Genomic DNA, 14,874 nt, shown 5'->3' with positions numbered 1-14,874 from the left:
TGTGAGCGAAAAATCGTCCGTGACCGAAAAATCGAGAAAGAAGCAAATAAAACAAACAACAAAAATCTTCGGTTCCATTGAGGATCGAACCCGGGGCGTTCGCGTGGCAAGCAGGTGTCCCACCACAAAGCCACCATGTAACTTGCAGCTGCTGCGGAAAAAAAACACTACACAAATGCCATGTAGTGGAAGGAGCCTCCTTAACGCATTTTGTTCGGCAGGTGTCACGACGAAAACGAGCCCATTCGGCGATTTGTAGGCGCATAGGCGAGGCCATCAAACTACGTCGAAAAAGGCCGAGATAGTGCAGCCATCGCCGCTAAAAACACGCACGAACTTTCAAACAGCTCTAAAAATGGACAACTATGTCCATCTAGCGGAAAACATTTCAAGCCTACACCAGTTTTCTAAGGAGGCGTTGATTATAGTGAACTAGAACCAGCTTCTAGTTTACTATAGCGTTGATCAAGGAAACAGCAAACGCTAGATAATGTGCTGCCATCTGTGAGGCATCGTGAGAAATATGTCTCGACCCTTTATGGCCTCCGAGATGGCAGGCGCGCGGGGTGCATCTTGGAGGCCATGCGACTCTTGCTTTAGATAAAAAACTTGTACCGTTCGCGCGCGCGCGTGTGTGTCTAACAATACACATTAATAAGTGTGCACTTAGTGGTTGAAGTGCGCACTAGAAGCCGGATTTCGCTACCAATTTTTTTGTGCGTGGATTGGCTTCTTAGTAACACGCAGTCGTAACAGCTCAGATCAGCGTCTGCTAGAGGGCTGTAATAACGCTGCTACGCACAGCGTGCTCTTCTTCCACATTTGCTAGCCTAAGATGGGGCGCAGGTATATTGCTGAAACCTGCAAAAGCGGGCGCAAGTCTTCCAGGTGAATGGTGGAGCGAGTAACGAACGCGTACTAAAGCGCTCCGCGTCCACGCTCCGTGACTGCGGCGGAGCGGGAGCAACGCGCGTTACCGGTTCTCTGGGAAACCGAAACGGCGGCAATTCCTTTGCCTCTCGCCAGACGCTGCTAGCATGAAGTGGCTCTCCGGCAATGTGACGTTACGTGGTCGCCTCAAGCAGGGTAGTTGCACCTGCTAAATGTTTCTTGCTCCCTGCACCGATGTCAGACAATCGCAGCAAAGCATGCCATTTTGGGAACTGTGATCCAGAGACAAAAGCGCCCCTTCCTATTTATTAATGTAAAATTGCATAGAAAAATGTACAGCTAGTCAGTAACTACACAAAAGGTAGATGATAGCATACCAGCGGTGTAAGGCACTGATAACCATAGTTTTCCAGTATATTTGTCCTACCGCTTGCTGCCTGCCCGACCAACAAGTTCAATATTTACCTATGCGATAAATGCACTAGGAATATGATATTGCTATAGCAATTATATGGACAGCCTCGACGGGTTTTTGCTGTCGCCGTTGCCATCGCCGTCACCGCCACGTCCTTCCGGTATGAAGTCGAAATTGATAAGATCCCCACGCGCACTGATGTACTACCGTGGGTAAAAGGGTGCGAGCGGGGGCGATGAACACGGCCGAAGAAGAGATCAAACGAGCCGGCCCGTTTCCGTCGCTCGGAGGCTGCATGCGATAACATCTTCCTGCTCGGGAGGCCTGCCTTCGAAGCAGACAGGAAACGCCCCGACTGTCTTTAACGACCATGAAAAAAGACGCGAGGTGGGGAGCGAGGTGGGGGGGGAGGGGGAAGGTTGTCGCGCGAGCAGCCACTACTTTGAACTTTGGATCTAAGGGCGTGGTCGCGATCTCGAAAACCATCACAGCGGCCGGCTCGTGTACCCTTCTACGTGCTGTGCTCTCAACGACGCGAAGTGACTATGCTGAGAGCATCTCTCCCTGGAGCGGCCGTATTCTCTTACACCAGCATTTTGTAGTTACGCGAGATCGGATAAAAGACAGTTAGCTGCCAGCCTCGCTTCGTGTAACACTACAATTTGTTGCTATCGCATTCATTGCTTCGCCCTTGCGGTGAAACTGTGACTTTTTAACACGAAAGTGTTTTATGCCGGAGTCCACCAAGACTTCAGTGACGTATTTCCGTCACGGAAATGACGTCGAAAAATTTACACGAATAGATGGCGAAGAAAAAAAGTTCGGTAGACGGGCATCGAACCCACGACCACTCCGTCCGCAACGACAGATGCTGGGCACGCTATCCACTGCGCCACGGTCACAGACTCCAGAGGCTTTACAAACGCGCTTTTTATATCGACCACTTTACCGGTCGGCGGGGTGGTGTTGCCCTCTGGGAGCGGTAAAGTAAAGTAATTCGTTATTACTGTGGCCTCCGCGATTAGCACCTGCAATGCGTTACACGTCCGTCCTATTCGGCGCGTTTTCAATAGAAATTCAATTTTGTCAATGTCTTAACACACTGCGAGGTGGCGATCTTAGCCCAAGCGTCGTAAAAGCGTCGGCCCCGCTCACAGCGTCACGCTAATCCAAACCAAAAATAGCTCTACGACGCGCGCCTGTCTCACCTGGCTGTGACACCGCGTTCCCCGCTCACCACTCGCCCCGAGAAAAAATCACAGCATATCCACAGGTGAATGATGACGAGCTTGGGCGAAGCTCCTGAAGCAATCATGGTCTCGGGATCCGGTTCTCGTTGAGCGAGCGCGGCGCCAGGCGGATCTCGAGGCGGTGCGCCCCCGCGAAGCCGCCGCCAAGCGCGCGCGGCGCCCGGCGGCAGCCTCTCGAGCTCGCACCTCGGGATCCTGCCGACGAGCACGAGATGCAGCGGCCTTCCGCACCCGGCGCTCCTCGTCGTCCATGGTCTGCCAAGCAGCACGATCCGGCAAGCGCACTCCTCCACGTACGGCGACGATCAAGGAGAACGAGAGATGACGGGCGCAGTAGCCAATCTGAGAGCAGCGGCACCTATAACGCCATCTAGCGTGCATTCACCCAACCGCCATATTGCACACATCTCTATGGGACAGCGCCATCTAGTGTATCGTCACCCAACTGCAGTTTCCATGCATCTCTATGGGACAGCGCCATCTATTGAATGATACGGGAGACGCGACGGCGGGGGAACGCCGGACGGAGCGACGACCGACCAGGTGATGCTATAAGGAGCTTCGCCCCTAAAATCGCGGCACGACGCGCTTTGCGTTTCCCTCTAGCCCGGCCGTCGTGTTCAATCACATTTTAACATGCCGCGGGATGGCGACCGAGTTCTGCGTCCAATATGCGATGCTCTTCTGGCTATCACGTCTCGTTCTCTGAGTACGCTTTCACCGTTAACTGCTGCAGCTACGGCAAGGGTTTGTTTAATCGTTTAACACGAACGTTAGTCGTCGGGACGGAGATGTACCACCAATGATCAAAGCAAGTGCATACACGTTAAACGGTGCTATAGCTGCCAGAGATCAATATACATTGTGCAAACTCCCTTAAATCAATGTACAGTAAACATTCAGTTACTTCTGTAAGGGCACGCATTATTTTCGTGTTATTCCCATCTCTATGACGGAGGGATCAACCATCTTTTTACAGTGACCTTGCCTTACGAACACATATAGATAGATGATTCATTTATTCGCAAAAGGGAGCACTGAATGCCACTGCTTCATTGGGTCTCCGAGTGCCCCGGCGTTCAGGTGACCCTAGCTTCGATGCCGTTTTTATGTTGGTACATGAGTACCTGGTGGATGCATAAGGCCCTATCATCTTACGTATTGGGATTATCGATGTCATTTAGTGCTACAAGTGAGTCATTGCAGATGGCTCATTGCGCTATGTTTTATTGCGATAGCAATTATATGGACAGTCTCGGCTGGATTTTGCCGTCGCCGTCATGCACCGTATATGTATAAGTATGTATATATATATATATATATATATATATATATATATATATATATATATATAAGCACCAAAGAAAAATAGTTCCGAAAAATGCTTCCGAAGCACGGAACCGAACCAGGGACCTCTTGCTCCGCTGCGAGTGGCGCTAACCACTACGCCACGGAACGAAGGTCCTCCACGTAGCTAACGGCGTGCGTTATATACACACCTTTACCGCTGGACAGACTCAGAGACGGCCGGCGCTTATATGCGTTTCTTCATTGCCAGCGAGATGGCGCTAGGAGCGCGACGGGCGCATTTAAAGGTCGTCGGCGAGCTCGCTCGCTTCTTATATTTGCGCAGGGAGAACCTTGGCCTTCCGCTGTCTGCTCGCGCGGTTTTCTCATGGTGAGGGCAAGAGGGATGTTTCAAGCTTTCACCGTGATGTCCGCGCTCATGTTACGGAGCGTACGAAAGTAACTCGAGATCAAGAGACACCGCTAAACGAACAAACAGAAGAGGAGCGCGAACTATCAAGTGTCACAGCTCGACACTTGAATCACGGTAGTTTCCTTCGCTGCTTCGGCCGCCTTTGCAACAGGAGTGCTGTTCAAACTGAGAGTATCCATTGGCGAGCCTCACTTCGTATAGCATTAGTTTCTTGCTATCGCATTCATTGCTTCGCCCTTGCGGCAAAACTGTGATTTTTTTTTGCTTCGGCATGCTATTAGACAGCCAGCGCCACAACAATTGTTGACGTTGCACCGACATTACGCCTGCATACATAGGCTGTTTTTCCAAGGCAGTTTCTAGACCTGGCCTGGCACTGTGGTAGAATACCTGTCTGCCACGCAGAACGCTTGGGTTCGATTCCAGCTGGGATCCTAGTTTTCAATCTTTGCATTCGTCGTGTCAACGCTGCCGATGCCGGTTTTTCTTGACGCTCTCCCACTTAAATTACCAATGTCTGTTCTCGCCGTTCCTGGGTAGATATAAACTGTCAATCACCTGAGGCCCCGTACACCGCGGCCCGTGGTAAACGGGTATGTGCCACACGTGTCTGGAGGACAGATTTGACGACGTACGCGACAGGATTTTCACGTGATTGATGTCTTGACCAGACAGTCATATTCGTAATACCCTCGTGCCCCCCTATGCCAATTTTGGTATACACCAAGTTAAGGAGGCGATCACGAGAGCACCCAGACGTAGGCGGCTAGGTAGATAGATAAATAGAGAGATAGATAGATACGTAGACAGAAACGCTCAAAGTGCCTAGGGTTCGCTAAGAAATGCTTCGCATTTAAAATGCTTCCGAAGCGCGGAATCGAACCACGGACCTCTTGCTCCGCAGCGAGTGGCGCTAACCGCTACGCCACGAAATGCAGATCCTCCACGGAGCTAACGGCGAGCGTTATATACACACCCTTTACCGCTGAACGGACTCAGAGACGGCAGACGCTTATAAGCGTTTCTTCATTACCAGCGAGATGGCGCTAGGAGTGCGACGGGCGCATTTAAAAATCATCGGCGAGCTCGCTTACTTCTTATATTCGCGCAGGGAGAACCTTGCCCTTCCGCTGTCTGCTCGCGCGGTTTTCTCGTGGTGAGGGGAAGAGGGATGTTTCGAGCTTTCACCGTGATGTCCGCGCTGATGTTACGGAGCGTACCAAAGTCACTCGAGCTCAGGGGACGCCGCTAAACGAACAAACAGAAGATGAGCCCGAACTGTCAAGTGTCACAGCTCGACACTTGAAGCACGCTAGTTTCCTTCGCTGCTTCGGCCGCCTTTGCAACAGGAGCGCTCTTCAAACTGAGAGTATCTATTGGCGAGCCTCACGTCGTATAGCATTAGTTTCTTGCTATCGCATTCATTGCTTCGCCCTTGCGGCGAAACTGTGTCTTTTTCTGGTAAAGTGGTCGAGATGTCCAAAAATTCCGCTCACGCAGGGGCCGCACGGTCCGTAGTGCATATAGAGCGCTTTGGTTCGCCGATTGAAACTTTGCTGGACGCCAGCTGCAGGTGTTGGCCGTCGAAAGCGGCGGCAGTGAACATAGCATTTGTGCTGTGCAGATTATGTCGGTGAGAGTGGCTGTCTGGCCGAAGGCACAACTTTGAGAGTGGGACGGATGCACTGCATGGGTGAAAGTGAGAAAAAACAAAGACGGTGTCTTTACTCGCTGTCTCTCTGTGTTCCATAGCAACACGTCCGGTGTCATCAAAGAGGATAGGCCGCCACTGTGTAGTGAGGTGCAACCGATTATGTAATGATTTCAAGGTATATTAAGTATAAATTCAATAGGTACAATGGGTGTTACGCCCTTCTTTATATATTAGTGAACTTCAGGAGGACTGCGATAAGCCGACGGATATGTTGAGGACTTGCGATGATTAGTCGGCTGTTTTCGACAGTAATACGCATGTACCTCGATACTGAAGTTGTCAAAAGCTTTCTTTGGAGCAGGGTGTCGCAACAAAATGCTTTTTGTTTCGGTTTTAGTTTCATTCCGCCGCAAAATGTTTCGTTCCGTTTCAGATCCGGAACGAAAAAAAAGTTCCGTAAAAGTTTGTAACGTTTTTTTATGCAAGAAATAACAGTGTCGCCGCGAGGGAGAAGCAATGAATGTGATAGCAAGAAATTAGGATGTCACACGAAGAACTACAAGCTGCTCGTAACTTGCAGCGCGCTCCTAAGCACATGGGCGCTGGAAAAGAACGGACAGATATACACAGGACAAGCGCGAACTAACAACCGTCACAGTTGTTACGTCTTTGTGTTTGACCAGCGCACTGCAAGTGTGGACTATGCAGAACCCGACGCTCTTAGATTTTTCTTTTTCTTTTAAACCACGGTGCCTTGAGTGACCCCTCTGTGTCGCCTACCACGGGGTGGCGTCTGCCGCAAAGTATGCCCAGCGTTCCTTTTTTTGTCCCCATCGGGAGTGGGTACAGAAAAGGCTCACCTTTTCTTGCGCGTCTCAAGGGCAGTTTTCAATTTGAAAGAAAATGTAGACGCATTGCGTGATAGATAACACGCTCAAGCTCTTCCGAGATTTGGGTACCGCCAGCGGTAAGTGGTGTAGACCAAGGCAGGTTGCATGGCAGCGATTTGCGCATAGGTCGTGCGCTGAGATGGTGGCGGGGGAGTGTCAAATGTGAGAGCGCAATCCATGGATGAAAGCTCCTCTTTGATGATTTCGCGGAGACCAGTGGACGAGGAGTGACGCCGAGGGGTGGGCGCACATGATAGTTCTTGCGCTTGAAGCTCTTCGCGAATCAGAGTACGAGGAAGGCCGGATATCACAGGTGTCTGGGTGCAACCGGATGGCTTGTAGTTCATCAAGATGTTGACATTTCGTGATGACATCCACGACGGTGGTGGGGTTTTTGATGGCCAGAGCGTTGAAGGCGACGTGGCCTATCCAATTGTGGATGTGTGGAACACGATCACCTTCTGGCATTGCCGAGTCAACGCGTTGGCAAAAGGCAAGGACGTCTTCCATGTACGAAGTGTACGCCTCCCCTGAGTGTTCGACACGCCCGTCAAGCTGTCGTTTCGAGACTTCAGAGTGGATGTTTGGTGTCCCGAAAATCCTCCGGACTTGCTGCCGGGCGGTGACGGTCCATGGGGGGTGGGGTAGTTGGGTGGGCATGGCGGATGGTTCGCGTAGCGTTTCTTGGGCCATGGCAGCGGATAGGCGGAGCAAGCGGCGACCCGAACGGAGCTCCTGGGGAATGCGACGTCGTAGAGGACCTGGGAATCGAAAGCAACCTCCACCGCTCTGCAAGACAGCAGAATTGTTGAGCCCTCAACCACGTTGATTCGGCAGAGTCGCCTGACCAACCCTTCGAACGAAGAAGACGCTATACATAGGCGAAGAATATGATGGACGAGTGCTGTGAATATTGTGCTCACAAGTCATTCTTTGCAATTCATGATGTAATCCGCAACTTTTATGCTTCTGAGACATTCCCTGTTAATCTTCATTACTGTTTCTTCTAAGTCCAGCATGCAGGGAATTGCATTGCCGAGACTGCATTTCCTTGCGTGACGCGCTTCTTTCTAGCGGTTTTGTTGCCTTTCTTGTGGAGAAGCTGTCGAGTCTTTGTAGATGCTAACTTTCGTGTTCATATTTGTTTCAAGCACAGCTTCATCAGGTAACGCCCTAAAGACTGTTATCTCCATTGATGCCGAATGCATTTTCGTTGTTTATGAAGGATGCATAAAGAGATTTGCACCCAACTAATTTCTCTAATACGTGATTGTTCATGCGGCCATGGTCAATTGTTGAGAACCCCTTTATGAGGCCAGCCTGCTGCGAAGGTTGGTTGAAGTCTAGTGTTTCTCTTATCTTGTCAAAAATTACCTTCGTATTCATTTTCTATAACACTGAAAGTAAGCTCACAGGTATGTAATTCATCAAATCTTTGGCATATTTCTTTTGTATTTTTATACTGCTGGTACTTTTCTGGCTCTCTGAATCATTTGATGTTTTAGGACATTGAGTACAGAACGCGGCAGGTTTCTGTAATATGTAATTCTCTCGATCTTTGGTTAAATCGACTGATGTGCCGAGTTCCCCGGCCACATTGCTGCGGCGCATGCCTCTTATGGAATTTCTAGCTTCATCTGTAGTTACATGTGAAACTTCGGTGTGTTGTTCTACTTTCATTTCATCATTGACAAAACATGGCAGGCACGCAAACACAGACGTAACAGAGAGTTCAGAACAGCACAAACACTTCTATAATGAATCTCTACCAACTAGGTCAGCTTTCTGTCACTCTAAGTTTCATTTCATTACGGGTCGCTTTGGTACATTAACCTAGCCATAGCTAGAAGCCGCCACAGTTTTACTATTCATCTGCATCAGCTTTGCTGCATAGAAGCGCAGCTCACGTGCTGCCATAATAATGGAGAGCGCTTGATGTATCACAGATGCGTGGTTGGTAAAGTATGCAAGACAGCCTCGTCTATGTAATAATTGTTGGGGTTTAACGTCCGAAAACCACGATTTGATTATGAGAGACGCCGTATCGGAGGGCTCCGGAAATTTCTATCACCTCGTGTTCAATAACGTGCACCTAAATCTAAGTACACAGGCCTCAAGCATTTTCGCCTCCATCGAAAATGCGGCCGCCGCGGCCGCGATTCGCTCCCGTGCCCACCGGGTCAGCAGTCGAGCACCATAACCACTAGACCACCGTGGCGGGTACAGCCTCGTATAGTATTAACGCACGAGATAGACGAAGTATATAATATGAGAGTTGAAAATCCCTAAAGTTACCACGTGTTATTTTTTTAGGGGGTTCAGGCCTCTTGCACACAAATAAGGTCTCACAGAAACATAGAGTCTTTAATGTGCACGCGGGACAGAACTGACGAGCACGTTGCACAAGCACATACGCATAACACGCACTTCAGTGTGAGTCTACCCTTATAAAAATGTGTTTAGACCGTCTATATACTGCCTAAACCCATTTTTAGACAGTCTATAGACTGTCTAAATAGATTTTTGTAAGGGTAGTTAGTAGTGTCTAGCGGCGCGGCGACGGCACTCACACACTCACGCCACGTCGACCGCGCGGGGATGCTGTCACCGAAGGTCCAGGCGTGCGTCGGGACGAAGGCCCGGCGCCGGGTAGTCTGGAACGTCGCCCAGCCCAGCCGCGGCCCAGGACACGGCTCCGCCGCACCGGAACACGCCGACGCCCGTTGCGCACAGGACCCAGGGCACAAGTCTTCGGTTGCCGCACACTTGGTCGAGAACGCGGGTACCGCCCTGGCAGCTCAGACTTGCGCTATGGGCGACTCACTCACGCGAGAGATGCCCATCTTCCTCTTCTCTCGCGATCAAACGACACACGCGCGCAATCGGCCGCGCACTTCAAATAAGTCAGTTCCTACTACATTTTCCCCCAATTTCAAGAAGTCGAGGCGGCGGTGGTTGCTGAAGCCACAGGTAGAGCAAAAGTAATGCACAAGGGATCAAGGACAAGCAGTAGGTCTTCCAAATACAGTTCATGCTCTCTACAATTGGTCATGTCGGGAGTCCGAGTCCGTAACTATTCTACCTAAATAGTCCGCTCCAACGTTGTCGCTACCACGAATGTACTCGACACCAAAGTCATAATTCATAAGAAGTAAGCTCCAGCGTAATACACGACTACTCACGTGCTTCGCGGAGTCGATGTACTGCAGTGGCTGGTGGTCGGACTGCAGAATGAACAGATGACCGTAAAGGTAGACATGAAATCTTTGTATCGCCCACACAATGGCGAGGAACTCTCTCTCAATTGTAGAGTAGGCAGCTTCATTTGGAAGAAGCTTTCTGCTGGCGTAGAACACTGGGTGTAATCGTCCGTCGTTTTCTTGTAGCAGCACTGCTCCGAGGCTTCTCGAAGAGGTGTCCGTGCGTAACACGAACCGTTTCGCCAGGTCAGGAGCCTTTATTACTGGCTGTCGCGACAACAGCTCCCTAAGTTGCATAAATGCCGCTTCGTGATCTGTCTACCAATTTAGCCGGTTCGGACACCCTTTCTTTGTAAGCTCGGTGAGAGGGTGGGCAAGCTCCACATAATTTGGGACGAAATCGCGGTAATAGCCCGTGAGGCCGAGGAAAGCCCTGAGCTCTTTTTTCGCTTCCGGCCGCTGAGCATTTCGAACCGTCTCGGCTGTATCCTTTAAAGGTTGCAAGGCGCTTTGTCCAACCACGTGGCCCAACAAACATGTTGTCGAAGAGCCAATTTAACTTTTCTTCGGCTTTACTGTAAGCTTGGCCGCTCGCACTTTCTGAAACAGATAGTCCAGCGTCTTCAAGTGCTCTTCCCATGTTTTTGTGGCCACGAGAACGTCATCTAAGTAATAGTCGACGTGCCCTCTTCAATCTTTTGATGACGGCAGGGGCTGTCTTAATGCCACAAGGCATGTACTTGAATAGTTATAACAACGTGTCGAATACAAATGCAGTTACTTCTTTGGACTCAGTGGCCATGGGGACTTGCCAATATCCTTTTGTGAAGTCAAATTTAGAGAAATAATGGCTTCCAGTTAGCCTAGCAAACATTATGTCTGCTCGAGGGAAAGGCTCACTGTCGGGTATCACTAGCTGATTTAACTGGCGGAAGTCGATACAGAGGCGCATTGTACCGTCTTTCTTTTTTACAACGACAATAGGGGCATGGTATGGTGACGTCGACTTTTCTATTATGCCTTAACTTCAGCATGTCCTGCACCTCTTGTTCTACGGCATTCTTCATGGCCAATGGCATCAGACACTGCCGTACTTGTATGGGTGCAGTAGCGGTCCGTTTGAAACTGCATTTCAGCACATCCGTCTTCCCAGGCAGGTCGGAAAATATGTTATCGTAGGTGATCAGGATTGCTTCAACCTGGAGTCGCTGGTCGACAGTCAATTGTTTCGAGATGTCGACGTCTTTTCATGTTTGTGTGCGGACCAGCGATGGGTGCGCAGCGTTGCTTCTGCAGCGTCTACTTCTGTCGCATCACCTGTCTCTACTGCAGCCGCTGTTACCTCTAGCGATTCGCTGTGTTCGCTCTTCATACTTTTTCAACATATTTACTTAGAAAATGGTTATCTTGTGTGGAAGGTCGATGGCGTAGTCCAACAGACTTCTTTTCTCGACGACGTTGAAGTTCTATGGAGTGAGTACCATCGGTGCATTGGCGTATATTTTTGTTGTTTTACCCACTGTAAGTTCGCAGCACAATTTTTGTGAGTATCAAGTTGTGTTTGCGAATGACGAAACTGCATCACCAAATCGGTATTTAGCACCAAAAGGCTTGCTGAAGCTGGCACACAAAGCAACAGTAGAATATAGTTCGTAATGGTCAAAGGCAATTCTTGCTAAGTGGTATTACGGTCACCTAAATTTTGCTAGCGTCTTTCGATACATTTATACCACGCTATTTATATATAAGGTGTTGCGTTAGATTTTGAACGATAAACGGTGGTTTCATTGTTGCGCGAATCCCTTTATCGGAAAAATCCAACGGATTATGAGAAAGCACTTTAAATTACCACACGTGAGAGTGAATGTAACCCTGAAAAGGTTCGTCTATGTTTAAAATAGCTCAGCGCTTAATTTAGCGGTTCACATAATCTTTCTGCCTGTCAAATCAAACGACAGTTTGATTTTCGACAGTGCTTTACTAATGATTACGGCTGCATTTAACGCATTAGGTGGTCGAGTAAAGCTGCATATCCCTTTAAGCATACTTCTATAATGACACACCTTGCATGAAAATATCAGTTTTTTAAATCAACGTGTTACATCGACCACGGTCGATTGAAATGGTTGTGTATATTGACTAAACTTGAATAAACCTCCAAAGCCCATCTTCGTGAGCTGTTACTCGATGACTGGATTTATCTTTCAGGCTGCACTGCCACACCACGTTAACCGACAATCGCTAACATCAATTGTGTACACTTCGTTAAACTGCGTGCTTCTACAAGCTACGACCTTTTAGTCAAAGTTTTAATTTCAGTTGTTACAAGTGGGTCGAACAGTAATCCTTGGCATGAGTAGACAAAATTTCGCCAGCACCTGGCTTTACAAAAGCGTGTAAATGAATAACATTTGTGGAAATAATATCACGGCCTGTGTTGTGTGTCAAGGGTTAAGAAGTACGAGGTTTCAACACTTAGACTTATAAAGGCTTCCGTTTGGTGCTCTTTACTCTAGAAGTGGCATGGCGTTTTTCGCTATTTGATTCAGCTTTATGTACTGTGATTGCTGCGAGCGCGCTGAAACAGTTATGCAAAGCAATGACATTTTCGCTGTTATCCTAACGAACGCAGGAATTACATATGGAGTTGAAGAAAGACCCCAAGCAGCCTCTTCTGCTCTCAGTTGCTTTGCCAGCGAAAGTATGGCTCCTAGGGGAAATATACCGTGTCCGCTCTCTCAAGCGGTGAGTAAGAAAGAAAAAAAATCACATCATATCCACGCGGTGAATGATGATGAGTGGGGCGAAGCTCCGGAGGGAATCATCGGTAAACCGTGAACATTCCGTGTAACGCCCCATCAATCATCGTATAGAGAGTGAGAAACACTGTGTGTATATTACAAACATCAAAGTTTTATTTTTCTTAATTAGATGATGCTTGGATTGCGTTGTCCCTTCATTACCACGGCTTTATAGTTCGTGAAATGAAGGGATATCGGTTCCTGTACGGGTTGCAATTGGAAATTTGAAAATACCAGGTCTATACACGTCCCTCGGATGGTCGTTCGTTTCATATGGTCAAAGGAGGCGCACGTGAGAGCATGTTTGGCTGCCATATGTTGTATTAAACACTCATTGTTCTTTTCGGTAATATCGACATTCAGGTCACCAACTAAAACAAATGGTCTATTCTTGTAGTTGTCATAATTACACAATGCCGTGTCAATGAATGTCTTGATATTCCCACTCGATAAATTGGGTGTAAGGTACATGGTCATGATGATGCATCCATCAAAATCGATGGCAGCGTATTCACCGTTGTGGCTCTGCGTCGTTGGTAGTAGCACGGCCGCTCGATGAAGAAACACACGGTGCGGCCTGCCGCGTCGCGGTGCAGGCAATGGGCAAGAGCGGGGAAGCGGAGTTGACAGTTGTCGCCGCATTTCGCTAGGAGAGCGCCAGTAGTAGGGGAGGGCTCCACGCGACGCGCGGGCGGGAAGAAGCGCGCGTTCAGCGGGTAGGTCGAGGTAGCGGTTGTTTTTCTCCACATTATTCGCTCGTACTGAGTGTCACTCAAGACAGTTTGCGCATGATTGATATTTTATACGTTAGGCAAAACGCCGCGTAACTGTTGTGTACCGTTGTGTTCCACGAATGCATCGAAGGACCCGCAAATACGCTACCCCGAGTTTCCCAGTAACGCAGAACGCAGGGCAGCATGGCTGCGGAACATTTCCCGTGAAGGACCCGGCGGGAAGGGAAAAGTATGGCAGCCTAATGACAGGTCCCTGGTGTGCGCCTTGCATTTTACGGAGCAGGACTACAAGAAGACCGAAAAGTTTAGGATACTTTTGCGAACGGCTGTACCGACAGTGTTCCCCGGTTATCCAAGCTACATGAGCACGAGGAGCACGCCTGCTCCGAGGAAGAAGCGGCCACGCTCCGAAATAGAAGCCGATAATGCGCAGTCGCGTGCCAAGTGCTCGGGCAATGCTGCTTCAAAATAGCCGTTTTGTCATTAGCCAAAACGGCTCGTCAAGTGACATCACTGTAGCCACGACGCCCAACAACTTTGAACTATGGATGAAACGTGTGTGGAAATGGCATCCTTTTCAGATGCATCATGTCACACTACATTCGACCTCGTTAAACTGACAAAAGAAGCTAAAAAAATACGCGCTGCTTCTAAGCGAAGATCGCTCGTATGAAAGGAGCACTACGCAGGCCCTTCAAGAAAAAGTGGATGAGGCTGAGGAGCGCGCGCAGATTTATGAAAATAACACGGACATTGCCTGTTTTATGAAGGCGCTCAATGGTGCTGCGCAAGGTGACAAGACTGCCGAGTTCGTTGGAAACCAAGTCCGCAGTTTCTCGACGAAGAAGCCCCACTACAGTGACGTAATTCTAAGGAAATGTGTAATTTGGAAGGCATGCATGCTTCAACAAAAGTTATGAGCATGCAAGGTCCAGAAATATCTTTCAGCTCCCTTGTCGCTCAACGCTCCAGAAATATGTAGGCCATTGAACAGGTGGAATCGGCGTCACTTCGTTGATAAAGGTGCGGCTGTGCATCGAATTCAAGAATCTCACTGTAGAGCAGGCAGCGTTCTTCTCCCTGATCGTTGACGAGATGGCCATACAGCAGAGGGTCATATACGACCGACAAGTCGACAAAGTTTTTGGTTTCGTTGACCGTGGTGAAGAAGAGCACTCAACAGCGGTACCCCAAGTGGCAAACCGATTACTATGTTTTGTAATAAGAGGCTTGTCAACATCATATATTATTCTTGTCGGATATTTTTTCACGAGATGTGTGAAAGGTGACCAGCTGTTCTCTATGACCATGGAAGTGCT

The 14,874-nt window shown here is 49.0% G+C and overlaps 1 protein-coding gene across 2 annotated transcripts in view; it reads left to right on the top strand.

Moving 5' to 3' along the window:
* LOC119386696 (acidic mammalian chitinase) overlaps window positions 1–14,874 on the top strand; it is a 72,632-nt gene that overhangs the window by 23,986 nt on the left and 33,772 nt on the right. For both annotated transcript variants that reach the window (XM_037653987.2, XM_049413221.1), the window contains exon 5: window positions 12,653–12,765. In XM_037653987.2, the coding sequence (XP_037509915.1) occupies window positions 12,653–12,765 (113 nt within the window). The remainder of the gene's footprint in view (window positions 1–12,652; window positions 12,766–14,874) is intronic.

The sequence above is a fragment of the Rhipicephalus sanguineus genome, chromosome 3, assembly GCF_013339695.2.
Source record: "Rhipicephalus sanguineus isolate Rsan-2018 chromosome 3, BIME_Rsan_1.4, whole genome shotgun sequence".
Classification (NCBI taxonomy): domain Eukaryota; kingdom Metazoa; phylum Arthropoda; class Arachnida; order Ixodida; family Ixodidae; genus Rhipicephalus; species Rhipicephalus sanguineus.
This window is presented reverse-complemented; position numbering and strand designations above follow the sequence as displayed.